Source organism: Mustelus asterias, chromosome 27 (genome assembly GCF_964213995.1).
Source record: "Mustelus asterias chromosome 27, sMusAst1.hap1.1, whole genome shotgun sequence".
Lineage (NCBI taxonomy): Eukaryota > Metazoa > Chordata > Chondrichthyes > Carcharhiniformes > Triakidae > Mustelus > Mustelus asterias.
Window position 1 is genome coordinate 38,818,775 of NC_135827.1, and position 27,622 is coordinate 38,846,396.

At 41.6% G+C, this 27,622-nt stretch overlaps 2 protein-coding genes across 2 annotated transcripts in view; one reads left to right on the top strand and one right to left on the bottom strand.

The window, feature by feature from the left end:
• The window catches only part of LOC144479966 (uncharacterized), a 418,329-nt gene extending 407,985 nt beyond the window's left edge, over positions 1-10,344 (bottom strand). Inside the window, exon 1 of the mRNA XM_078199098.1 lies at positions 10,289-10,344. The gene's annotated coding sequence lies outside the window, so the exon portion shown is untranslated. The remainder of the gene's footprint in view (positions 1-10,288) is intronic.
• sorl1 (sortilin-related receptor, L(DLR class) A repeats containing) overlaps positions 1-27,622 on the top strand; it is a 195,034-nt gene that overhangs the window by 141,708 nt on the left and 25,704 nt on the right. The window contains exons 29-41 of the mRNA XM_078199060.1: positions 1,864-1,995; positions 3,192-3,323; positions 7,046-7,204; positions 8,506-8,655; positions 9,402-9,530; positions 13,721-13,844; positions 16,425-16,588; positions 18,916-19,022; positions 19,524-19,628; positions 21,820-21,892; positions 24,006-24,088; positions 26,622-26,718; positions 27,016-27,200. Coding sequence (XP_078055186.1) covers positions 1,864-1,995; positions 3,192-3,323; positions 7,046-7,204; positions 8,506-8,655; positions 9,402-9,530; positions 13,721-13,844; positions 16,425-16,588; positions 18,916-19,022; positions 19,524-19,628; positions 21,820-21,892; positions 24,006-24,088; positions 26,622-26,718; positions 27,016-27,200 — 1,640 coding nt within the window. The remainder of the gene's footprint in view (positions 1-1,863; positions 1,996-3,191; positions 3,324-7,045; positions 7,205-8,505; positions 8,656-9,401; positions 9,531-13,720; positions 13,845-16,424; positions 16,589-18,915; positions 19,023-19,523; positions 19,629-21,819; positions 21,893-24,005; positions 24,089-26,621; positions 26,719-27,015; positions 27,201-27,622) is intronic.

The following is a 27,622-nucleotide window of genomic DNA, read 5'->3' on the forward strand; positions in this document are numbered from 1 at the left end:
GGAGGCCAGAAAATCTCACGCTTGATGTATGAGCTTGGTCACTTGATTGGTGACTGGCTTATTCAGTCATGGATGGTGACACAGCTGAGTGATCTTCAGCTCACCTTAAGTGCACATACCTGTCCTTCTAAGAGAGGCAGGTTAAACTATGAGCACGAGCAAGTATGATGGCTGAATGTCTTTACCCACACCTTTCTTCTCACATCTACCCTGGGGACGAGGGGCTGTTATAGTGCCCCAAATGCTAACCTGACTGAGATCAACAAACTCAACGCAACAGGGATCAACTGCAGGATTCACAGCTCCAGGGTCCCGGGTTCGATTCCCGGCTCGGGTCACTGTCTGTGTGGAGTTTGCACATTCTCCTCGTGTCTGCGTGGGTTTCCTCCGGGTGCTCCGGTTTCCTCCCACAGTCCAAAGATGTGCGGGTTAGGTTGATTGGCCAGGTTAAAAATTGCCACTTAGAGTCCTGGGATGCGTAGGTTAGAGGGATTAGCGGGTATAATATGTGGGGGTAGGGCCTGGGTGGGATTGTGGTCAGTGCAGACTCGATGGGCCGAATGGCCTCCTTCTGCACTGTAGGTTTTCTATGATTTCTATGATTTCTTTCTATGATTCCCTAGTCTGATCTAGTACTATACCAGTTTTTTGTGTTTTTGCCCAACAAGAAAATGTAAGCTTGACCATAAAGGCCTATTTCATCCCAAGTACTTCAGTTCAAGGCAGCATCCATTGTGCAGTATAGAAAGGAAAATAATTACCCGTCTGCCATACAAGATATATCTGTGCAAATTGGATATGTAACAAATATCTTTTAAGATTGTTTTCACAACTGACTACAATCTACAACTATGTTGATTGTACATATGAAAAACATTAAACTCAAGCCAAGCACATCCCAGAATAACAAAGGTAATTGGTAAAATACTGACCGGGTGGTTGGAATTTGAAAAATGCATTGAAAATCTCAGATTACAAAAATGTCGGTTCATTAACCTGTTCCAACTTTTCTCAGGAAAAATAATTGAATCACCAGTTCAATCCCAAATGTGACGGAAGGTTTCCCAGCAGGAATTATAACCACAGAAGCAACAACTTGTTCTTAACTGGAAGTTGGATGGCAATGTAGTGTTACCTGAAGAGACTAATTTTGTTTTGGAAAAATTGTAAATCCAAAATGGGGGAGGTGGGGGAAGAAAAAAATGCTGGAAATCAGTTTGTTATTTTCATCAGCCAGGTATCTGCCCAGCGTGGAAACCCATTACCAAACTTAGTCATCCAGCCAAGCTTCTGAAAAATTCCGGAGGCTTATCCAATATAGAGCGTGATTACGCTTCCCACTGGAGCAGTACTCCAAGGCAGGAGTGCACAGGCCAGCAATACCCAAAGCTTGGGGATCCTCTTTGCATGCAGAAGGATGGCACGTGTTCACTGAGGCAAAAGAGTGCAATTTATTATTTGAACAAACTGCAAAGCTTATTTGTCTAACCAGAACTCGGGCAGGTCAGTCAGGTTGCAGGGGAGAAAAGGAGAAACTTTACCTTTTTCGATGTTTCAGAATTGGAGTGTCTCTCCCCACCCCTGAAACATTAACATGTCTGTTTAGGTTGAGCATTTATTTTTTTTCTATAATCAAATTAATAGCCCTGCAAATCTGAAGGTTCTTCCAGTTAAATAGATACAGGAGCGCTCCAAACTTTGAGCTGGTAGCTAGTGTCTGCCAGCACAAAGTTAGGATTGAGGTCTGTAACTTGCCAATGTAATTTTCATTAGGTCCATGCTTCAGTTATTAGGCTTGTTTGTAATTAGTAGGTTTATAGTTAATAAATGGTGGTATTAACATTTTGTTCTTTATGTTTATAGCAAACACAGATGAGTTCAGTCGAACTTGTGGACCATCCAGTTTTAGATGCTCAAACGGGATGTGCATTAGCATGGAATGGAAGTGTGACGGTGTAGATGATTGTGGCGACTACTCTGATGAAGCAAATTGCAGTTAAGTGGAAAAAATACTTGTCATATGTACATCAGAAACTGTCACACAAAATACATCTAGTTTACTGGTGGATACTTTACTGAGGTTGAGCTTCTAAATGGGATAAATTGTTCAATCCAAAATTTTAACTCTGGCGCAATATTTGCCCAATATTGGTTGCACACCTCGTCCCAAGAGGGAAGCATGCACTCTTCAATACAGTGTCATGGCTTGCAGACTCCTGAGTAAAAGTTTATTTTTTAAAGTTTATTTATTAGTCACAAGTAAGGCTTACATTAACATTGCAATGAAGTTATTGTGAAATTCCCCTAGTCGCCACAGTGCGACGCCTGTTTGGGTCAATGCACCTAACCAGCTCGTTATTCGGACTGTGGGAGGAAACCGGAGCACCTGGAGGAAACCCACGCAGACACGGGGAGAACATGCAAACTCCACACAGTGACCCCAAGCTGGGAATCGAACCTGGGTCCCTGGCGCTGTGAAGCAGCAGTGCTAACCACTGTGCTACCGTGCCGCCCAATATGAATATTGGGGTTAACAAGCTCAACAAATGTGCAGTGTATCAAATGAGGTTTTTGCTGCTTGTCTACACCACCTTTATAAGGCTCGATTTGCACAACTGTCCAGAATCAAGTGAAAAGAATTGCAATCCCTTTAATTGGTCTCCCTTTCCAGCTGCCATTAGTGAACCAGACTTTTGGCTGATAATTCTACGTTTCTATGGTTTTTGAAACTGACTGGCTCAAGTATTGGGTCACCAAGACTCCAACACTTGAAGTGTTTCATTGTGGAGTCACTTGGGTGTCAAAGTTCACTGTGGTGCTAAGCAGTTCAGTATTTTAGAGCTCAACTTTCATGTTTAATATTTTCCTTAAGGTGCGGTATAGATATTTTCTATATATATTTTATAGATATATTTGTTATGCAGTGCTAAGGAAAATACTATTTTAGGAGTAATTGTTAGTCATCCTCAGGCCAGCTATCAATAAGGTGAAATATCGTGATTTTGGAGTAGGCAGTTCGCCAGTTAATTGGAAGGTAATTACTTACTAACTTTTCTAACCATGAAATCCATTGTTAGCGTATTATTAAGTTTGTTATTGGACTCTGCAATACAGTATAAACCATTTTCTTTGTTTCTTGCTAACTATGTCAAAAACATCTTTTATTTATTTTTGTCTTTGATTCTTTGCAGGAAATCCTACTCAAGAACCTTGCTTGACATATTTTCAGTTCACCTGTCGAAATGGAGATTGTGTTCCAAATTGGTGGAAGTGTGATCAAGAAAATGACTGTGGAGACTGGTCTGATGAAGATGGCTGCCCTGGTATAAAAATTATATCCAATTAATGTGATTATGAATATGGTGTGGGTGGGATGTAGGGCACCAGACTGAATCATAGAATCCCTACAGTGCAGAAGGAGGCCATTTGGCCCATTGAGTCTGCACTGACCACAATCCCACCCAGGCCCTATTCCCATAATCCTCATATTTACTCTCCTTGTCCCCCTGACACTAAGGGGCAATTTAGCATGGCCAATCCACATAACCTGCACATCTTTGGACTGTGGGAGGAAACTGGAGCACCCTTGCAGACACGGGGAGAATGTGCAAACACCAAACAGACAGTGAACCCAAGCCGGGAATTGAACTCGGGTCCCTGGCGCTGTGAGGCGGCAGTGCTAATCACTGCGCCGCCCTCGATGGTACGAGGTGACTGACTTAAAATATTGCAGATCGTAAACCGTTTTAAATGTACCTCTGCATTCTGTGAATTATCACAAAAAAAGTACTTATTTGTGTACATCCATGTTATTTTAAAAGCAAGATATAATTGACTTTCAGTTGAATATTAGAATTCTGTATTGTGGTGAGTGGTCAGTTTCACTTCTTACAATTCTTTTGGGGCAGAACAATAACATAAGAATTGGAAGCAAGAGGCCTATCAAGCTCTGCCATTCAATGTGATCATGGCTGATCTTGGGTTTCAACTCCATTTTCCTGCCTGCTCCCCATATCTCTTAATTCCCTGAGGCCAAACTCCCGAGAGCAATGTATTCTGTGATGGAGCAACCACTACCCTCTGGGGTAGAGAATTGCAAAGATTCACGCTCCTTTTCAGTGAAGTAATTTCTCCTCCTCCTCCTCCTCATCCTAATGTGTCCTTGATGATCAGCGTCTTTTATACTGAGACTGTGCCCCCCCTGATTTAGGTTCCCCGACCAATTGAACAATTTCTCAGCGTCTACCCTATCAAGCCCCCTCAGAATTTCTGTACATGTCAATGAGACTGCCTTCCTCTAAACTAGGGGACAGAGAATGGAATAAAATTTAAAAAGCTAAGTGAGTATGCGTATAATATAGCTGAAGAAGCATCTTTCCGCTAATATCCTTGCTTCATATTCTTAGCAGATGGATTACTTTTAAAGTTTAGTCACTTACGTACCTAAATGTGGCTGTAAGGATTTATTTTTAGCTAACATTTTGTTGGAGATGATTAATGGCTGAATGTTGGATGGGATTCTGGGAGATCTCCCTACTGTTTTTCAGACATATCGGGATAGGGATGTTTTGCTGCAATTGTACAGGGCGATGGTGAGGCCACACCTGGAGTATTGTGCACAGTTTTGGTGTCCTTATCTGACGAAGGATGCTCTTGCTATAGAGGGAGTGCAGCAAAGGTTTACCAGGCTGATTCCTGGGATGGCAGGTCTGTCATATTGAGGAGAGATTAAGTTGGTTAGGATTATATTCGCTGGAGTTTAGAAGAGTCATGATGTGGAGATGCCGGCGTTGGACTTGGGTAAACACAGTAAGAAGTCTAACAACACCAGGTTAAAGTCCAACCACAATCCAGTATCTGAAGGTTGGACTTTAACCTGGCGTTGTTGGACTTCTTACTGTGTTTAGAAGAGTGACAGGGGATCTCATAGAAACCTATAAAATTATAACAGAGTCGATTCAGAAAGAATGTTCCCAATGGGGGGTGGGGGAGAAGAGTCTAGAACTAGGGGTCATAGTTTGAGGATAAGCGGTAAACCTTTTAGAACAGAGATGAAGAGAAAATTTTTCACCCCGAGAGTAGTGAATGTGTGGAATTCACTGCCATAGAAAGTAGTTGAGGCCAAAATGTTGTGTGATTTCAAGAAGAAATTAGATATAGCTCTTGAGGCTAAAGGGATGATATGGAAGGAAGGGGGGTATCAGGACATTGAATTCGATGATCAACAATAATCAAGATGAATGGCGGAGCAGGCTTGAAGGGCAAAATGGCCTACTCCTGCTTCTAGTTTCTATGACAATACAATGAGGTCCTTTGAGTTCACCTGAGCTGTTAACCAGGGTCTTGGTTCAGCATGATCTCTGACAATGCAGCATTTTCATTACTGGCCTGAAGCTTCAGTTAACTTTATATGCGCAAGTCATTAGGGCTTTATCCCATGACTTTATTCCGTGAAAGTGAGTTCTACTGAATCAGGCTGTAATTTTGGAACAATTGGAACAAGAAACAATTGGACATCAAGGATAAGTGAAAAGTGATGAATGATTGTGAAGGAGGTAAGAGTAATGGGCAAAGTGAAGAAAGTTTCCCTTGTTCGATTTAGATGTGATTTAAAGTCATGTTCATTGCTGCATTTATTTAGTTAGTCCAGTTATGGATTTGATCCAGTTAAAGAGCTTGTTTGTTGGGGGTTACTAACTTGGAGTTGGTGACCAATGTTTGCGTGCAGAGAGCACTGGGATCAAGCCCTTGCGAGTGTAACTTCTTCACATCCGTTCTGTGCAATCATATGTGGATTTGGTTTTGCAACTGGCGGTGGAAACTATTGTGAAACATGGCCAATTATTTTCATTTATCTCAGCACTTTCATGGTAGTTTATTGCTAAAAGAATCTCTCACTGCACAAAATTGTATCTCCGTGCAAATGTGTGGTCACAGTAACTCTTGAGTCAAGGGTTTTTTTTCACTGTGATATCAAAAGAATCCTAAAAGGTGGTGAAACGTATATAAATTCTTACTATTGTGCATAAATAAGCACTATCCAAAGGAGTGCTTTGAGAAGAAGCCAAGAGAAAAGAGAGCTGCATAGAATCCCTACAGTGCAGGTCGCCATTCGGCCCATTTGAGTCAGCACCGATTCTCCAAAAGAGTATCTTGCTCAATCCCCCCTCGTCCACCTTATCCCTGTAACCCTGCACATTTTGGCACATGTGTGGGGCAGCTTTTGCTACCAAATAAACCTGTTGGACTTTAACCTGGTGTTGTTAGACTTCTTACTGTGTTTACCCCGCACATTTGTCATGGTTATTCCACGGAAATTTTTCTCCCTCTCTGCGGCGCACCCCACCACAGGAAACCCCATTGACAGCAGCAAGATCATAAAATCCCACCGACATGAGCAGCTGCAAGATTTTGGCAACAGTGGCACAGTGGTTAGCACTGCTGCCTCACAGCATCAGGAACCCCAGGTTCAATTCTGGCCTCGGTCACTGTCTGTGTGGAGCTTGCACGTTTTCCCCGTGTCTGTGTGGGCTTCCTCCGGGTGCTCCGGTTTCCTCCCACAGTCCAAAGACGTGCGGGTTAGGTTGATTGGCCATACTAAATTGACCCTAGTGTCAGGGGGATTAGCAGGGTAAATGTGTGGAGTTACAGGAATAGCGCCTGGGTGGAATTGTGATCGGTACCGCTTTGATGGACTGAATGGCCTCCTTCTGTAGTGTAAGGATTCTATGATTCTATAACTTTTTTTGTTTCTCTAACAGGGAATGGCCGCTTTTCTCTATGATGCCTTCTGTACTTTCAATAAGAGATTGGAATGTTATGGATTTGCTTGGTTCCTACTTCCCTTTCCTTGCGTCAACTGGTGCTCTCTCAAACATCGCTCAGGAATGAATTAATAACTTGGCGTAAAATTAGCAGTAAACAGAAGGGTTAATTTTAGATACTGAAGTGCAGCTTGCAGTTGCTAATTTATTTCAGCCCCTGGAAGCTATTTCTTAATCAAAAGCCCAAAAACTTGATGTTACTCTATTTTCAATTGTTTTAGATTGGGTTCCTGCTCAACGTACTACTGTGGCTCCATTGAGTTGTGGTCCCAACCATTTCCGATGTAATTCTGGAGGGTGTATCGTAAACCGTTGGGTGTGTGATAACTATAAAGACTGCCCAGATGGTTCTGATGAGGAAGGTTGCCCCACCTTTTCAGGTAAATGAAAATAGAGAAGGGCAGCTTATCCTTACTGTGCTGTACTTGAAGCTTTGGCTACTTGGAACATTTTTGTTGTGGTGAGGGTTTTTTGAAGCTGTGCTATATCTGAGCTGTCACTATAGAAAGTGCAAACCAGCAATAGATTTATTTCCCTGATATTGTTCTGTTAGTTTTTATCAAGGAAACATTTTAAATCTGCCACAATAGTCAGGGCTCATTCTTTTGAGATATTGTAGCTGATATCAATTTCTAATACATAATCGCTACTAAATGTTGAGTTGGTCCAAGATAAAAATGGTTGTGTCAAAATTGCTAATGAGATGTTGAAAATTATGACTTATTGGAACTCTAAACCATGCAGTGTTGCTTTTCAGTCATGAAGCTTTCAAACAAAGGCTGCTTATGAATAAAATGTTATCTCCAGTCAAACCATCCATTGGAGACTTAAATCATTTTAACACAAGGAAAGAAGATTCTCATGACTTGAAAGCAGTTCCCTCCATTGGCCTATATCTTTTTAATGACCATATCTTGCAGTGATGGGCTGTCCAGTCCTTCAAAGATGGCCCTAATGGCAATTGCTTTCAAATGAACTTCTGTATGTCCAGAACAATACCTCACTAAACTTGTGTTTAGTGTCAAGATAACCAAATGGTTCAAACAACCTCCAATTGAGAGTAAGGAAATAGTAACTCAAATTTGAGGAACTGGATTGTATACTGAGGTAGCACCTTTGTACTTTTATATCTGGGGGTATGGCTTGGATCCAGCACACAAGATAGAATAGAAGTCTCCTCTCCCTGCTGATTGTTTCGAAGTTTTAAACCCATTTCTAAGGGATGTGGATCTACAGAACTGCCAAGTTAACATTAAACTGGCAACCTCTGTAGCTATGAGAATGGTTACTATGGAGAAATTAACTTGCTCCTGTGAGAAATGTTTGGTTCTTCAACGGTTGGAACAGAGTTGAAAGATTTCGGATGCACCACATCCCTGCTCTACCTGATCCAACAATCTGGACAACCTGACGCATTCCCAGAAATGGAAACAGTTTTGTTTCCCGGTGCTATTATGGATCATTTCAAGCGCACACCAAATCAAATATTAAAAAATTATCTTGAATGAGAAAGCTCCTTTTTCTGTAAACCAATTTTATGTTGCAATCTAAGTTGATCAATAAAAGCCTCCTTTATCCACTGCATACAGAATTAATCTCCTTCTGGTATTTAAAAGATAGTTATGTGGTCATGTTAAAAGCAGTGGGCTGTTGTAGTAAGATGTTGTGTTTTTATTGGTAGTAAACACAACTGCATCAACCACTACAAAACCTGCCGGCAGGTGTAGCTTCTCGGAGTTCCGTTGTGTTCGAGGCCATAACTGTATCCCCAACTGGAAGCGGTGCGACCGTCGCAGAGATTGCCGCGACGGATCAGATGAAATGAACTGTCGTGAGTACTTCTCTTTAGAACAAACTTCTGCATCAGAGGCTGGTTACAGGATTGTAAATTAACAGAATGAAAGGATGCTTAAAAGGTTTCATTTCAGTAGCAGGAAGCAGTTTAAATTCAAGCTGGTTCAAGGGCAGTCTAATTCCTGTCACTATTTCGTGTCCCTTCTCGATCTGCAATTGTTTCAAATTATTCCTTGCTACTTATGTTTACATGCACCATGCCACTGACTGGTAGCACTGAAATTATCCCTTTGTTTTCCTGTAACCAATAAGCTGAGTTCGTGATTTGAGTTCAAATATTTTACACCATGAAAGGAAATGGAGAAATTTGGTACCATCTCACTACTGTGCACCCTATGCAACAATCTCAAGATTTCCATTGTGGGAGTAGATTGTCTGTATATGCTCTCGGTTGAGAAACCATCTATAGTATTTGAGGAAACAGGGCGAACGACTGTACAAGTCTTTCGTGATATTTTCTTTTTAAAGCAGCATTGCTCTCGATAGGAATGAGTACAAAGCTGCAAAATTTAAATTTCAGAAACTGGAAATGTACCCATTGCTGGTGACTGAAAGAGAAAGGGAGGGATAATGTTATGAGTCTAACTCTTGTCAGCATGATGAATGTTGGCCTTTAACTTTCAAATGGATATTGATTGATCTGCTCAGTGTTTCGTGTTTTATTTTCATCGAGATTTCTCAAGCTTTCGTTCTTCTGTTCTAATGGAGCAAATTAACTTTCAGCTACCCATATTCCGTTACTGTGTTCGAACGGAACTGTTTGTGAGGATGGGGAGACCTGCATAAGCCAAGAGGAACGCTGTGATGGATTTCTGGACTGTTCCGATAACAGTGATGAGAAGAACTGCTCCGGTAAGTCACAAATAGGAGGAGGTAAGAGGCTGTGAATCAAACTGACTGACCTTTAAGGGGAAGAATCATGCTGCATCTAACAGGGTAAATAAAGCTATTACTTCTGCAATGGTTCAGTTAATAAATGTGTTCATTGTTACATGGGCAAAGAAGGTCCTAAAATTTGAATCTTGTTGGTGATAGTTTGACCTCAACAGCCTTTCACAATAGTGAAATATTAGTTAGGGTTTCTCTCTCAATTCTCATTGGAAAGTACATGGGGAAGGGGAAGGATGTTGGGTGCAGACAGATTAGTTTTGATATCCTGAATGATTGACTAGTTGACCATGAGGTACCAAAGAAAGCCACACAGAATGAGCAATATTTAGCAAGTTACAGAGGGACATAGATAGGATGCAAGACTGGGCGGACAAGTGGCAGATGGACTTCAACCCAGATAAATGCGTCGTGGTCCATTTTGGCAGGTCAAATGGGATGAAGGAGTACAATATAAAGGGAAAGACTCTTAGTACTGTAGAGGATCAGAAGGACCTTGGGGTCCGGGTCCATAGGACTCTGAAATCGGTGGAGGAGGTGGTTAAGAAGGCATATGGTGTGCTGGCCTTTATCAATCGAGGGATTGAGTTTAGGAGTCCGGGGATAATGATGCAGCTATATAAGACCCTCATCAGACCCCACTTGGAGTACTGGGCTCAGTTCTGGTCACCTCATTACAGGAAGGATGTGGAAAAGATTGAAAGGGTGCAGAGGAGATTTACAAGGATGTTGCCTGGATTGAGTGGCATGCCTTATGAGGATAGGCTGAGGGAGCTCGGTCTTTTCTCCTTGGAGAGACTAAGGATAAGAGGAGACCTAATAGAGGTGTATAAGATGTTGAGAGGCATAGATCGGGTGGACTCTCGGAGGCTTTTTCCCAGGGTGGAAATGTCTGCTACGAGAGGACACAGGTTTAAGGTGCTGGGGGGTAGGTGCAGGGGAGATGTTAGGGGGAAGTTTTTCACAGAGGGTGGTGGGCGAGTGGAATCGGCTGCCGTCAGTGGTGGTGGAGGCGAACTCAATAGGGTCTTTTAAGAGACTCCTGGATGAGTACATGGAGCATAATAGGATGGAGAGTTATAGGTAGGTCTAGAAGGTAGGGATGTGTTCGGCACAACTTGTGGGCCGAAGGGCCTGTTTGTGCTGTAGTTTTTCTATGTTTCTATGTTTCTAATATTGAGCTGCAGTAGAATTGAGGAAAGGAAAAATATTTTGGTAGCAGAAATTAAATCTACTCGATGTATTTTTTTTCTTATTGAGAATTAATTCTGGTGAGGATATTTAAATAGTCATAAAAATCTGAGATTGGAAATATTTACATAGGAACAGGAGTAGGCCATTCAGCCCCTCGAGCCTGCTCTGCCATTCAATAAGATCATGGCTGATCTGTGGCCTAACTCCATGTACCTATAAGGAGATCTTATCTATTCCCTTCATAATCTTATATGTTTCTATAAGATAGAGGAAGTTGTTTCCACTGGCGAGTGAAACTAGAACTAGGGGGCATGGCCTCAAAATAAGGGGGAACGGATTTAGGACTGAGTTGAGGAGAAACTTCTTCACACAAAGGGTTGTGAATTTGTGGAATTCCCTCTCCAGTGAGACAGTTGAGGCTACCTCATTGAATGTTTTTAAGGCAAGGATAGATAAATTTTTGAACAGTAAAGGAATTAAGGATTATGGTGAGCGGGCGGGTAAGTGGAGCTAAGTCCACGAAAAAGTCAGCCATGATCTTATTGAATGGCGGAGCAGGCTCGAGGGGCCAGATGGCCTACTCCTGCTCCTGGTTTGTATGTTATTATGCCCTAGGTCCATATTCCTTGATGCCCCTGCACAGTAAATATGTGCCAATCTCAGACTTAAACCTAACAATTGAACCAGCATCCATTGCAGTTTGAGGAAGAGAGTTCCAAACCTCCAGCACTCTCTGCGTGTAGTAGTGTTTCTAACATCTCTCCTGAACGGCTTGGCATTCATTTTTAGATCATGGCCCCTGGTTCTAAAGCCTTCAACTAGTGGAGACGATTTATTCCTATCCACCCTGTCCTTCCCTGTAAATATTTTATAGACTTCTATCAGGTCACCCCTCAACCTTCTGAATTCGAGAGAATAAAGGCCTAATTTGTCCGATGTCTCCTCGTAACTTAGTCTCTGACGTCCAGGCGTCATTCTTGTAAACCTGCGTTGAACTCCCTCCAGGGCCTAAACATCCTTCCTAAGGTATGGTGCCCATACCTGCTCACAGTACTCTAAGTGGGGTCTAATTAGGGCTTTGTACAACTGCATCATAAAATCTGCATTCCTATACTCCAGCCCTTTAGATATGAAGGCCAGCATTCCATTGGCCTTCTTGACTATGTTCTGCACCTGTTCATGGCATTTTAGGGAGCTATGCACCTGAACCCTCAAATCTTGTTGGACATCCATTGAATTTAACTTTGTGCCTTCTAAAAAAAATACCCTGATCTATCCTTTTTGATCCGAAATGGGTAACCTCACACTTATTTATATTAAAATCAATTTGCCATAGCTTGGGCCCATTCATCCAATCTATCAATACCTGTCACTGTTGGTTGTTGTACTTTGGCACTGTTGGTTAGAGGTGTGTTGGAAGCAGCAGCTTTTCTGTTAATCCTACAGATGGAATGAAAGGATGCAGTATTCATGTCACACTCTTGAGCAAAATAAATTTGCTGTAATGATGAGAAATTGCAGTGCAAATACAGATTTGGGACCCGAGTGAGTGGCAATCTGATGATTCCTTCCAGAGAGGCTGTCCAAAATGCTGCGGTTGTAGCGTGTATGCAACAATAGTGTTCATGCCTTTTCTTTAACGCATTTAGATTTATGGAGGTAATTCCATAGATATTTCCTGTGCCCATTCAATTAGTTCAGCAACTGCCCTCTGTTTTCTATTCTGTGCCACTATTTTCTTCTCTGGTCCCTGATTTTGGTGTTTTCTTGTGCTCAACCGTAAACGCAAATGGCTGGATGTTACTGGAGCAGAATATATTGTGACATATTCCATTAATTAGACTTTTTTCTGTATCCCCCAGTTTTGACATAGTTTGTGCAGTGACTTGCTACTTGTGAAAAGTTTTGTTAAGAGTAAATAAAGACAAACCACTTCCAGAGGGGACATATTTAAGGTGATTGACAAAGTAAAATATTTACAAGGGTTATGAGGAAGTATCAGGGAAGTAGGTTTAATTGGATAGCTGTACTAAAGAGTTGGTACTAAAGAGTCAGGTAAGCGTTCTCCAAGGCGGCCTTCACGACACACGACAGCGCAGAGTCACTGAGCAGAAACTGATAGCCAAGTTTCGCACACATGAGGACGGTCTAAACCGGGATGTTGGATTTATGTCACATTATCAGTAACCCCCACAGCTTGACTCCTGGACTTGCACAATTTCACAAGCTGTACTGTCTGGAGACAATACACATCTCTTTAACCTGTGTTGAATGCTCCCTCCACCCACATTGTCTGTGCATTTAAGACCTGGCTGGCTGTAGAGATTTGCATTCTAATCAGTATTCTGTAATTTGATTTCTGTGTCTGTGCCCTGTTTGAGAACAGAGACCACTCCATCTGACGAAGGAGCATTGCTCCGAAAGCTAATGGTATTTGCTACCAAATAAACCTGTTGGACTTTAACCTGGTGTTGTGAGACTTCTTACTGTGCTAAAGAGTTGGCACAGACCTGATGGGACGAATGGGTTCCTTCTGTCTTAAACTGGCATGGCAGGGGCATTGGGGATCTTGGTGAATGACCAATAGCATGGTCCCACTTTGTTATCAGGCCGAATTTTTGTCCTTTCCCCTCCTATCCCCTGACTTTCTATGCCTTTTTACTCAATGAAAACCTATTTCATCCAAAACTTCTGGTTCTGACAAAAAGCCATTGACCTGAAATGTTGACTCTGTCCACATCTGACCTGAACACTTCCCACCTGTGTTTTTAGTTCAGATTTCTGGCAAGCGCGCTTGCCTTTGCCCAAGCGGTTATTTTAACAATAGAATTGTTGTAGTATTTCTGCAAGTCTGAAATTAATATATTCAAAATGGTCCAGTCATCAAGGAGAGCGTAATATATTGAACAGTGTTATAAAAAATTCTGGCACTAATTTTGTGCTTTTTTATTTGTTTTAAGCTGACGGTATATCCTATAATGTTCGCCATTTCCAGTGGGTGTTTGAATTTAATGGTGCGGTTTCTCTAATGTGGGAAAGCCCAAAAAATTTCCCACCATCATGTACCTATGTTGTACTCTACAGGTAATAATCCCATAGTTCTTCTGTTTTGCACTGTTTCTTTTCCTTCCCAAAGAGATTTGTACATGTTGGATGTTGCCTGGAAGTGCTGTTTATTTTCAGTCTTCGTGCATTTCACTGCCTCCAAAGGAATCCACATTTGGACCCAAATTTGTCATTTGAATTTGCATTACCTTTTAGAAAGAGAGCAGAAATTGTGTAGTTTTCTGAACTTAAATTGTGCGCCTAGGAGTAACTTGTTTCTAAATCGAAGCATGCACTTTAAAGTCAGTCCCAAAGCTGTGTTTGTGTTCTGGAGCCATACTTCCTATCACATGCAGCGTTGTTGACTCTCTGTTGGAGAGTGGCTGGCCTGCAGCAGAGTAGACTTCTGGGGCGGGACTTTCTGGCCACGTGTGCCCCAAGACCGGAAAGTCCCGCCCGAGGCAAATGGACCTTTATATGGTCTGCCAAATGTCCTGCCCGCTATGATTCCCGTGGTGGATAGGATGGGAAAATTTCACCCCTGATTTATTCTCTGGTGGTTTATCTGTAATGACCTCCATGATACCATTGAAAGTGCTACCAGGTGTTCTGTTAAATATTCCACTCCCACCAACAGAACTGTACAAGACCAGTGATCATACAGAAGGCTGCCATAGTTGCCTACATAACTGAAATTGCGCATGTTTGTAAGAGATGATAAATTGGCACATTAATTTTACATTAGTTTTCATTTTATTTTGAGTTTGCCTTTACAAGTGGATTGCTAGCAACCGTCAGGCGAGCAGTATCAATGAACAGTAATAGTTCTGGGAAATGTTTACATGATGTATTTTGGCTACTGCGAAAGTTATGGATGGTCCAGGGTTGGGGAGAGGGGCAGCTTTCTGCATTTGTTCATGTTTTACAATGTCCTTTGGATTATTAATATTTCAAAAGTACCTTGATGGTGAGGCCTTATGAATGGCACTATTTAATCCTAGGAATTGGTTCTTGAGAAACTATTGCTAATAGTATCCATAAACTTGTCAATATGCTGTCAATATTATTTACTGTTTCAACATTTCATAATCCTGTAGTGACTTTGGCCAGTTGTATTGAATGGCTGGTTCTCCAGTGCAGTCGAGATGCTCATCTCACATCAGGTCATTATGGTTTCTGGAAATGATGTGATGATGAACATTGAAAAACAATAACTGACCATACGTCTTATTTTGCAGATTTGTTTTTCTATATTGCTTTCTGTGCCTTGGCTGCAGAGTCTATTCTTTTGGTCCTCTGCATTCCATGGAATTTTTGCAGCACGGAGAATTTTAATTTTTAGAAGTTCTTTAGGTGTCGCTGGCAAGGCCAGCATTTGTTACTCGTTGCCTAATTGCCCTCGAACTGAGTGTCTCGCTTGGCCATTTCTGGAGGCTGTTGAGAGTCAACCGCATTACTGAGAGTCTGGAGTCACATGTAGGCCAGAACGAGTAAGGATGGCAGATTTCTTTTCCTAAGTGGCATTATTGGACCAGATGGATTTTTATGATGATTGATAATGGTTTCATGGTCATCAGTAGATTTTAATTCCAAATTTTTTTATTTAATTCAAATTCTACTATCTTCTGTGGTGGGATTTGAACCCCAGTCCCCAGGTCATTACCCTGGATTTCTAGTCCAGTGACAATACCAGTATGCCACCACCTCCCCAAGATAAAGGTTTTTTTCTCCTGCTCCATCACATTGGTTAAGAGCTATTACATTCTCTGACAAAGCAAACAGCAGAACAACTGCCTTTGAATGGAAATTAGGTATCATGGGAGAGGAGAATGTACTTTGTGAAATAGGCTGGAATTCAGAATCTAAAAAGTCCAAAAAGGTTCAGGTTAGGTTGATTGACCATGTTAAATTGCCCCTTAGTGTCAGGGACATTAGTAGGGTAAATATGTGAGGCTGTGGGAGTGGGGCCTAGGTGGGACTATAGTTGGTGTGGACTTGATGGGCTAAATAGCCTCCTTCAGCGCTGTAGGGGTTCCATGATTCTATGAAAACCTTTAAAAGGCTGCCAAATTTGGACATCGTACGACAGCATTAGTGTATAGTACTGTGAGAAGTTATAGTACAGGTTCATATCCATGACTTGAAATGTGGTGGACCTCTGATCTAAACCATACCATTATGAGGAGATCTAAGGAAAAAGTACTCTGCTCACTGCTATGGGAAGAGGGAAAAATCAACAGCTACCCTTAACTGCTGTAATACAACCTCCTTTTCAATCAGAGTAGGTGTTGATGAGGTGAATTAAAACAAGTTATATGAAGAGGGAAGGTAGGAAATGGAGAGACAGAAGAGAAGAGAGATGCAGGGAAAGGAGGTGAACATCCAAATTATTGCATCATCTTTAAGATGGAAAAGAAAGCTTTAGTCCAGAGTGTCTCAATCTGGTTATTAAACTTGAATTCAGAAATGCACAGCATGTCAGTCAATGTCTGAAGAACAAGATGCTTCCTGTTGCTTGAGCATGGCTTCACCTGTCACTCCACAGGAATCCTACTTGAGCATTTCAAAAATTTCTGGGACTCTATATACTTTAGAATGACCATCTTTTCTCTGTTCCAGTTTGGTTAATGATCGCTGGGTGAAGTTGGAAGCTGGTAACAAAACTGCTCTTACAATAACGGTTCTGAAACCTGACACAACTTATCAGGTGAAGGTGCAAGTACAATGCCTTCTTAAAGTCTACAACTCGACTAATAGTATTCTGCTGCGTACACCAGAGGGCTGTAAGTGCAATTTTCTTTTTAAATTCTTTTGTTCTGTAAAGAATAAGAAGGATTATAGGTCCTGGAATTGGTTTCACACTTCTTTTCATAATGCAGCCCAATTACTGATCTAATTCCCTTGCTCAGTGCTGAAATCTGAGAAGCAGGTGCTTAATGCGGTGTATTCTGAAAATCCAGGTCACTGCAATAGTTACAATGACCCTGACACATATGTGCTGTTGATGAATGGAAAACTAAAACTGCAAAATGCTTTAATTTCATATTCTAAAGTTGCTGGTATAGCAGTAATTTTTGTCAACCTCCCCGAAGCACCCTTTGTGTACCAGTGTGACCTAAGGTACTAAATACAGTCACCTATTGACGAATGCTTGAGTTAATAAGAGTGGATCTCCATTTTATTCTATGGTTTATTTGTATGTATGTATTTTTTTCTGCCTTAAAATTCATTGCTACTTTCTAGCCACCTGTTAGCTGCCTGCAGTTTCCTCTTTTCCTCCATCATGTGTGCTTATCATAGAGTAACCTATGCTGAGGTCTTGCATAGAATATTTTGTGTTCTGAAAATTTGAACTAGAGAAGATATTATTCTAAATTGCTAAAATATCTAGGTTTATGACATCAAGACCTTCTCTGGTTGCATTGGTTTATGCAGGTGTAAATGTTTTATGCTGGAAAGATCATAAAATCATTCCTGTTTCTTGGTTATGTCTGTTATTTTCACATGATTTTTTTAAAAAAAAATTCCTTTCGTTCTTCACAAGGTTATTGTCCATTGAGTTTTAAATTTCACACCAACAACTTGCATTTTTATACCACCTTCTTGATGTTGTAAAATATCCCAAGGTGCTTCTCAGAATGTTATTAGACAAAATTAAGATTGGCGATCGAAAGCTTGGCCAAAGCAATGTTTTTTTAAAAAAGAGTTCTAAAGGAAGGGAGAGTGTTAGAAAAGCGGAGTGGTTTAGGGAGGGAACACTAGGGCCCAGGGTTTAGGGAGTTGAAGCCACAGTGAAGCTAAGTAAATTGGGATAGACAATACGACAGGTGTAGGGGAGTGCAGAGATCTTGTAGGTCCGGAGGAGAGATGTAGAGGGATGAGCCAATGGAAGGGAACTGAAGGCAAGGATGTGAATTTTAAACAAAGCAAAATAGTGTGTGGATGCTAGAAATCTGAAATAAAAAAACACACCGTGCTGGATATCCAAGACAGGTCAGACAATGTTTTTTTTAAAAGAAATCCTTACAGGATGGGGCATCTCTGGTTAGACCAGTATTTTTACTGTCCATCCCTGGTTGCCCTTGAGAAGATAGTGGTGTGTCGCTGCCTTGAGCTGCTGCAGCCTATATAATGTGGGTACACCCACAGTACATTAGAAAGGGAGTTCCAGGACTTTTACCCAACGGCATTGAAGGAATGCTGAGATAATTCCAAGTCAGGATAGTATGTGCAAGGGAAACATGCTGGTGGTGGTGTTTCCATGTGTCTACTGCCCTTTTCCTTCTAAATGGTAGAGATTACAGATTTGAGGTGTTGTCAAAGGAGCCTTGGTGAGTTGCTGCCGCTACATGAGTGACGGAGGGAGTAAATGTTAAGGTAGCTGATGGACTACTTCGTGCTGGATGTTGTCAAGCTTCTATAGAGATTCACTCATCCAAGCAAGTAATAGTATTCCATTAAACCCCTGACTTATCTTGTGGATTGTCAGGAGGTGAGTTACTTGTTGCAGAATTCTCAGCCTCTAACCTGCTCTTGAAGCCTCTGTATCTTTAAAGCTGGTTCAGTTCAGTCTCTTGTTAATGGTAATCCACGTTAGTAACGAGGAATTTGGCAATGCTATTAAATGTCACGAGGGGATGGTCACTGCCCAGCAGTTGTCATGACGTGTTATTTGCATGGAGAGAAGCATAGTCAAAGTTTTGGATCAAGATGTTCTTTCATTATTAGCTGCAAATTCTTGAGACATTGCTGGACCCAAAAGCCAGTGTAGGTGGTGAGCACAGTGAGTTTGGGTGAACAGGATTTGGTGCAAGCTAGGCAGAGTCAGCAGGGTTTTGAATAAGCTGAAGTTTATGTAGGGTGGAAGGTAAGGACTGGTCAGGACCATTGAATTGAGTTATCTTTAAAGGAATCCCGATCAAAAAGTTAAATTTGTGTGTTACTGCACTTGCAAATATTGGCCATAGTTTAGCGCTAACTTGTGTTGGTGGAATGCTGGAAACATTCTTGTAAAAGAAGATTAGTTTATACGTGTTCACTTAATTTGTTTAGTCAAAGATGAAACCAGATCATACTCTACATGTTGTGATAGTGTATTTTGGCTTTCCAGTACCTGACCCACCACAAAATCTCCAGCTGTCCAGTGAAGTAGATGGTACCATATCCTGCAACTGGAGCCCCCCTGTCAATGCACATGGTCTGCTTCGAGAGTATCTTGTAAGTTTGTACAGCTCATTAACAAAGCTCTTACATTCTTCAAGTCCTATTCCTTCAGTCTTTTTGATTAGTTTTTAAATCGAAAATGTGATTATTCACAGGATTAGCCCAATTGCTTTGTGCCCCATATTCATTGTGTAGAACTGAAAGTGTGAAATGAATCCTCTTTATGCCTAAGAAATCTGCCTCCCAGCATTCTGATTGCAAACCATAGCATTGTTAACATTAAAGTCTTACTAAAGTTGAACCATAAGTTCCATTTTGGCCTGTAATGGAAACTCAACAGATTTGCATTAATGTTTCACTGTTCGCGGGAAACCTGACCTAAAGTAGCATTTTATAGAATTGGGTGATGCTGAGTGCAGAGTAAGATATTTTCTTCCCCAGTATTAAAATGAATGTCTCTCATTGGCGTGTAGGTCTTGTATGGGGTCTATTGTGGTGTCGGCTGATATTTTAAAACTGCATAACCTTCTCCTTATTCTTCCTTCCCCACCCCAGGTGGAATACACCAAGGATGGCAGAAATGAGTGGACTGCACTAAAATGCACTGAACCGCACATGGGGATTAGAAATCTGGAGATGAACGTTATGTATAGAGTCAGGGTGAGTGTGATGGATTGACAACTGGCATCATTTTAAATTTGCAATTTCTTCTGTTTAAATAACACTTGTGCCAAATTATAGTGTAAAATGTTGTGTGCAGGTTGTGCCTTTGTGTTTAAGTATAGGAAAAATAGACTTGAATGTAATTTAATTGGCCTTTTCTCCCTGTTTTCTTTCCTCCTCTCTCCTTTCTATCTTCCACTGCCACTTTATTCCCTCCGTGGCCTGGCACCTTTGCCAGGTTATCACACATCCAGATAGCCACTATTGTGTACATCAACATGCCGCTAATGTGTATATCAACATGGTATTCCAATATGCAGGACAGCTTCCTGTCCACACTCAATGCCAATGTGTACATTTCAGCAGCAGCCAGGCAAATAGCATTTCAGTGAAGGTCAGTGGGTAGCAATCAAGAGTGATAACTTTGGTTGGTCCGTAATCCAGGAGCTCTACTGCTATGTCAGATGAGCTTAATGAGTTTGCCAAAGCTGGGAACTTACTGAAATGGTTCAGATATGAATTGTGGAGCATCATGGGGGGACTCTCAAAGGTAATAGGCTGGATGTTACCATAATATCTAAGTGCAGAAATAGGCCATTCGGGTCATGCTGGATAAGGTGTCTGACAATGAATGCCAGTATTTGATTTATTATTGTCACATGTATGAGCATACAGTGAAAAGTATTGTTTCTTGCGCGCTGTACAGATAAAGCATGCTGTTCATAGAGAAGAAAAGGGGAAGGTGCAGAATGTAGTGTTCTAGGATGTAGAAAACTTAATACAAGGCGGTCCGTTCAAAAATCTGATGGCAGTAAGGAAGAAATTGTTCTCGAGTCGGTTGGTACGTGACCGCAGACTTTTGTATCTTTTTTCCCGATTTGAAGAGCGTTTGTCTGGGATGCGTGGGGTCCTTAATTATGCTGGCTGTTTTTCCAAGGCAGCGGGAAGTGTAGCTGGAGGCTGGTTTGCATGATGGATCAGGTGACATTCACAACCTTTTGTAGTTTCTTGTGGTCTTGGACACAGCAGGAGCCATACCAAGCTGTAATACAACCAGAAAGAATGCTTTCTATGGTGCATCTGTAAAAGTTGGCAAGAGTCATAGCAGACATGCCAAATTTCCTTGGCCTCATGAGAAAGTAGAGGTGTTGGTGGGCTTTCTTAACTATAGCGTCAGCATGGGGGGACCAGGATAGGTTGTTGGTGATCTGGGCACCTAAAACCTTGAAGCTCTCGAACATTTCTACTTCTACTTCGTCCCCATTGATGTAGCCAGGGGCATGTTCTCCTTTGCGCTTCCTGAAGTCGATGACAATCATCTTCGTTTTGTTGACATTGAGTTCACCAGATTCTCTAACTCTTTCCTGTACTCTGTCTCATCATTGTTTGAGATCCGACCCACTATAATGGTGTCATCAGCAAACTTGAAAATTGAGTTGGAGGGGAATTTGGCCACAGTCATAGGTGTATAAGGAATATAGAAAGAGGCTGAGGACAGGACTTGTGGGGCACCGGTGTTGAGGATGATCGTGGAGGTGGTGTTGTTGCCTATCCTTACTCATTGCAGTCTGTGAGTTAGGAAATCCAGGGAGGAGTCAAGCCCCAGGTCACGGAGATTGGATATAAGTTTAGTTGGGATAATGGTGTTAAAGGCTGAGCTGTAATCAATTAATAGCTCTTTGTTAATCAGGTGTTCCAGGGTTGAGTGTAGGGCCAGGGAGATGGCGTCTGCTGTGGACCTGTTGTGGCGATAGGCAAATTGTAATGGATCCAGGCAATCTGGGAGGCCAGAATTGATTTGTGCCATAACTAATTATTCGAAGCACTTCATAATGATGGATGTCAGAGCCACTGGATGATAGTCATTAAGGCACGCTGCCTGTCTTTTCTTTCGTACAGGGATCATGGTCGTCATCTTGAAGCAGATAGGGGCCTTAGATGGTGTAAGGAGCAGTTAAAGATGTCTGCGAATGCCCCTGTAGGATCTGAGTGCTCATCCGGGCCAGTCGCTTTCTGTGGGTTGACTTTTGCGAAGGTTGATCTGATGTCAGTGAGGCGATACCAATATTAAATATCACCCAATTACCATCTATTTCAGGTTTTTGTAGGTAGTCCATGGAATTAGCTCAAATCAGAATTTATAGGACCATAATTTCAACAGATTATAATACTTCTCCATTGTTTGCAGATTGCAGCTGCAACAGGTCGTGGGATTGGCAACTGGAGCGAGCCAAAAACAATCATGACAAAGAAAGGACATGGTACAGTGCTTCTAAAGCAAGGAAACCAATGATGTGCAATGTGCTATAATTTGTAGTCTTGTTTTTGGGTGCCACTGTTACAGTTACTAATTCAAGCTCAAAAAAGTTGGATATTTTTAATATCCTATACCCTAGATTGAATACTTTATCAACCAGCTGTTCATGAACTTGCAGTGTTTGGACCTTGGACCCAGTTTTTAAGACTTATCTAGATAGTCACATGAACAGACCTGGAAATAGAGGGATACAAACGGATGGTCTAGTTAGGAACACATGATCAGTGCAGGCTTGAAGGGCCTGTTCCTGTGCTGCATTGTTCTTTGTTTGTTCTTTGTCCTTTGGTTTGAAATTAATGCATGAGTGGATGGTTGATTTATAAAATACCTTAGTTGTTTCACTGGTTGTAGAATTTTTTGTGTTCCACGCTGTTCCCTACAGCAGCCAACCCTGTACTACAAATTCTAACTAATCTTATTGGGAAAGTACAAATCATGGAATCAATGTTTGTCACTTGGAGTGAATAATGAGCAGAGCTAGTTACATAAATATAATCGAATCACAGCAATAAACTGCTTTCAATTTAGCCCGCAGCATTGTTGCTGGATTCTGTATTTTTTAACCAATCATCCCTGTGAATTGTTACCTTGCGATTAGTTTCCTGATCTCCAGAAAGCTGTAATGCTATTTCAATTTTCTGATTACGTTGTTAGCATTCTTCCTGATCTCTGATCCTATTCGGAAAGTGTACCTGGTGCCTCTCTCAAACAGGATTTAGAGTCCTGGTTTACACAGCAACGTGCCTCCATGTATGTTTGTGGATCATCCGCTAAAGTTTTCTTTAAAATACTTAGTGATGCTGCTGCAGATCCACACGAGCTCCCCAGTTGTTCAGCACCCCCTCCCACCTCCACATGTTATACTGGACTTGCCTTAGTTTTTCCTAAATAGAGACTTCCAAACTATAGAGGTGCAGCTTTCTGGCAATATTGAAATGAAGCCCATTCTCCAACTTGAGGAGAGCTTTGGCCCTCTGTTGTTCGACATGCAGGAAGAATGCCAGTCATAATGAACCGCCAAACAGGCTGATATAAATTTTTAGCTCCGTATTTCTTCCCTAGTGTGTTTGGAAGCAAAATTATTAAATCTAAGATGCCAGAAATTAATTTTGGAAAAATGAAAGGGTTTTGGTTACTGACTTAATTAAATCTTTTAATAACCCAAAATGGATGCTGAGTTGTTGAAACAATTTGTCTGGCTAGTGAAATCTTTGACAAATCCATTTCTGAGGGGAGTACTAAAGAACAAAGAACAGTACAGCACAGGAAACAGGCCCTTCGGCCCTCCAAGCCTGTGCCGCTCCTTGGTCCAACTAGACCAATCGTTTGTATCCCTCCATTCCCAGGCTGCTCATGTGACTATCCAGGTAAGTCTTAAACGATGTCAGCGTGCCTGCCTCCACCACCCTACTTGGCAGCGCATTCCAGGCCCCCACCACCCTCTGTGTAAAAAACGTCCCTCTGATGTCTGAGTTATACTTCGCCCCTCTCAGCTTGAGCTCGTGATCGTCACCTCCGACCTGGGAAAAAGCTTCCCACTGTTCACCCTATCTATACCCTTCATAATCTTGTATACCTCTATTAGATCTCCCCTCATTCTCCGTCTTTCCAAGGAGAACAACCCCAGTCTACCCAATCTCTCCTCATAGCTAAGACCCTCCATACCAGGCAACATCCTGGTAAACCTTCTCTGCACTCTCTCCAATGCCTCCACGTCCTTCTGGTAGTGCGGCGACCAGAACTGGACGCAGTACTCCAAATGTGGCCTAACCAGCGTTCTATATAGCTGCATCATCAGACTCCAGCTTTTATACTCTATACCCCGTCCTATAAAGGCAAGCATACCATATGCCTTCTTCACCACCTTCTCCACCTGTGTTGCCACCTTCAAGGATTTGTGGACTTGCACACCTAGGTCCCTCTGTGTTTCTATACTCCTGATGACTCTGCCATTTATTATATAAATTATACAATTTATTATACTGAAGGTGATGACTTGAGCATGGCTATGTGCGATTGCTGAATGTGTGAATTTGGTCTTGCTTTTCTTTTAATAGCAATTCCAACACCAACAGTTACAGTCGAAAGTACAAAAGAAGATGCTGTGAACTTGAAACTGCAGATGGACACCAATATTAAGGTACATATTGTGCAGGAGAGATTTTAACCAAACTAATTTAGTACCTTTTTTAAGACAAAAAATCTGTGTACAGCTTACTTATATGTTATATAGCTAGTGCCAACTTTCAATGGAGGGTTTAAGTAGAAATGGCAGCAATGCTGTTCACTTGGGATCTACCTGCCAGTCATAACTACATCATAATGAGCGCCGTTGTGGTTTACAAGTACCTTGTACAGTGCCACATCTTTGTAGAGTGCAGGTTCAAACTGACTTTCCATCTGATATGCTTTTGACCTGAGGTTAAAGTAAAGTTTATTTATTAGTCACAAGTGAGGCTTACATTAACACTGCAATGAAGTCACTGTGAAATTCCCCTAGTCGCCACAGTCTGATGCCTGTTCGGGTTGATGCACCTAACCAGCACGTCTTTCAGAATGTGGGAGGAAACCAGAGCACCCAGAGGAAACCCATGCAGACACTGGGAGAGAGCGTAAACTCCACCCAGACAGTGACCCAAGCCGAGAATCGAACCCGGGTCCCTGGCACTGAGGCAGCAGTGCTAACCACTGTGTCACCGTGCCGTGCTATTACATGGACATGACCACTAAAAACCAAGGACTGTTTGGAAGGGAGTGGGAAAATTACTATGTTTGCACATAGTAATCCTTGGAGCAGGCTGATTTACTGGTGACTGGGAAGTAACATGAGGAGTCTCTTGAAAATCAGTCTGTAGATGAGTGGAAGGGACTTAACCTTGTACTCAATGCGTGTGTTCGGTTTTGATGGTGCTGGTTTCATGTCTGTATTTTGGTTTGGCATCACAGGAGAAATCAAAAGAATTAGAAACAAGAGATGGTCTATCTGGCTCTTCGACCCTCTTCTATCATTTTAATGTATCATGTCCGACCCCTGACCTTGACTTTGCTTTCATGTCCAATGCCCATATATCCTGTTTCTCTTAGTGTCCAAAAAATCTCAGTCTCGACTGTACACATTGATTGAACATGCCCTCTAGAAAAGCAAGCTCCATTGACTCTCAAACCCCCAAGTGAAGAAATTTTCCTTCATCTCAGGATAAAATCTCCACCCTGTGGTTCTTGACTGTATAGAAGGCGAAACAACCTCTCTCATCTACCCTGTCAAGCCCTCTAAGAGTATTCTTCTTCAAATTCTTTGCTGAAAGCAGGTCTGACCCACAGCGCCACGACCTCCACCATTGGTAAGACAAAGGGGCAGACCCCAAATCCATCTCAGCCAGAATGAGGACTGAACCTTGCCCGTGCTGTTGGTACCAATCTGACCCATACTAGCCATCCAGCCAATTGGCTCTTGAGGAATCTGTATTGCTGTGGCAACATACACTTCTAAATGCATATTGTATCCTGGAGCTATAGACATTGATGGTAGAGGCTTCTAATGTCTTTCCATCAGATGGGTGACCAGGAATCTATCCCACTCTTACCACTTGCCATTGGTGTAGGTTGGGAAGATTTACAAGTTGATGCTCAACTTGTTTGGCCATTATTATGAACGTGTCTTCCTTGGTCATCAAGTCTGGCAGTAGGACTTGAACCTAGAGCTTCTGGCTCAGAGACAGGGACACTTGTTCACTGCACCCGAACATAAGAACTAGGAGTAGGCCCTCTGGCCCCTTGAGCCCACTCTGCCATTTGATAAGATCATGGCTGATCTTTTTGTGGACTCAGCTCCACTTACCCACCCACTCTCACCATAACCCTTAATTCCTTTACTGTTCAAAAATTTATCTATCCTTGCCTTAAAAACATTCAATGAGGTAGCCTCAACTGCTTCACTGGGCAGAGAATTCTCCAAACCACCTTATGAATATTCTTAAAGGCCTAGTCTATTTGATCTTTCCTCGGGGCTCCTTTCATCCCAGGGATCAATCTAATGAGCCTTTGTTGCACAATTCTGAACAAAGTTTAAATAGTTAAAAAATGGAACTTTGGGTGAATATGTGCAACTTTGTCACTTGTGCACAAGCCACTATGAATACATATAAAACACCTCCTGTAGCAATCTTCCCTGTAATATACTTTTGAATCACTATCTGAACAGCTCCTTGTCTAATGTTCTATGCCCTTTTTGGTTTAAAAAGAAAGGCTTTTGTATTTTTTTTCAAAGGCTGGGTTAAGTTTAACTATGAAAATAAGACCCAAGAAAAACTAACTGGTCCTGCACAGTCTCTTTTTTTCCCCCTAGTATGTGAAATACTGGGGGATGTTGGTTTAGGTTAAAGTTGCTTTATAAATGCATGTTGTTAATATATTGAGCAGTAAACATATCTCCGATCTCAGGGGAATTTAAGGTGCTGAAAAAAAAATTTGCTTCTCAGGTGGTTAAAATACTCCCAACAGGATATTTATAGTGAATCAAAATTGAGTAGCTGCCTCTTGTCGTATTTAATGCACATCTGTCTGAGCCCCGTTGCATTTTGTAGTTTGAAGTATGTTTCTATTTCAGTTGCAAGTGCATCATAGACTAATATTTGAAATGCTGTAATACTTCATTTGTTTCCTTTGTTTTTCAGGTGTTCAATTATACCATTGATGTGTCATGGACATTTGATACTCGTATAAAAGAGCAGCGAATATTAACTGTTGACGGAAAAAAGACTACTTTATCTGGTATGTGTGTATCATATGTTCAAACATGAGGTCACAGCAATGCCAGCAACTTCCCATGACTCCCAGTAACAAGATTGTGGTTTAAAGATTTTTTAATTGCAATCAGGTCTTTGAATAACCTTGTACCCTGTGCCAATGTTTATCAACAATTAATTATTGTGTGGTAGCCAAGGTTTATTTTTTTTAAAAAAACGTATTGATGTAGTGACATTCTAATTTACACTTTTGACTGGATGAATGGCAGGATCTTTTTAATTGCATCAAATTGTATTAATACCTTTCTTATTTTTTGCACAGTTCCCAATTTAACTGCTGGTACAAATTATGAGATTGCTACCTGGGCTAAAACTGACGTTGGTGATAGCCCAACATCTTTCGTACGAATTAAAACCAAAGGGACTACTCCAGCACCTCTTAAACTTAAAGCAGTTCCAATCAATCAGACGTCTGTGGATTGCTCTTGGAATGGCTCTCAAAATGTGGTGAGTATCTTGTGCTATTCTAGGGTTCAGATCTTCCAAATAGTCAGTCGTTGTATTCGTTGACCTTTTTGAGGATGTGCACATGGTTACTGGAGAAACATCATAAAATGCCCTTTCTCATGGTGCTTTGAAATCATGATGTGGAGATGCCGGCGTTGGACTGGGGTAAACACAGTAAGAAGTCTAACAACACCAGGTTAAAGTCCAACAGGTTTATTTGGTAGCAAAAGCCACTAGCTTTCGGAACAGGCTGTTCCTTCGTCAGGTCTTATTTTCATAGTTAAACTCCCACCCACTTGACGAAGGAACAGCCTGTTCTGAAAGCTAGTGGCTTTTGCTACCAAATAAACCGGTTGGACTTTAACCTGGTGTTGTTAGACTTCTTGCTTTGAAATCATGCAGACCACGCAGACTATTTCATA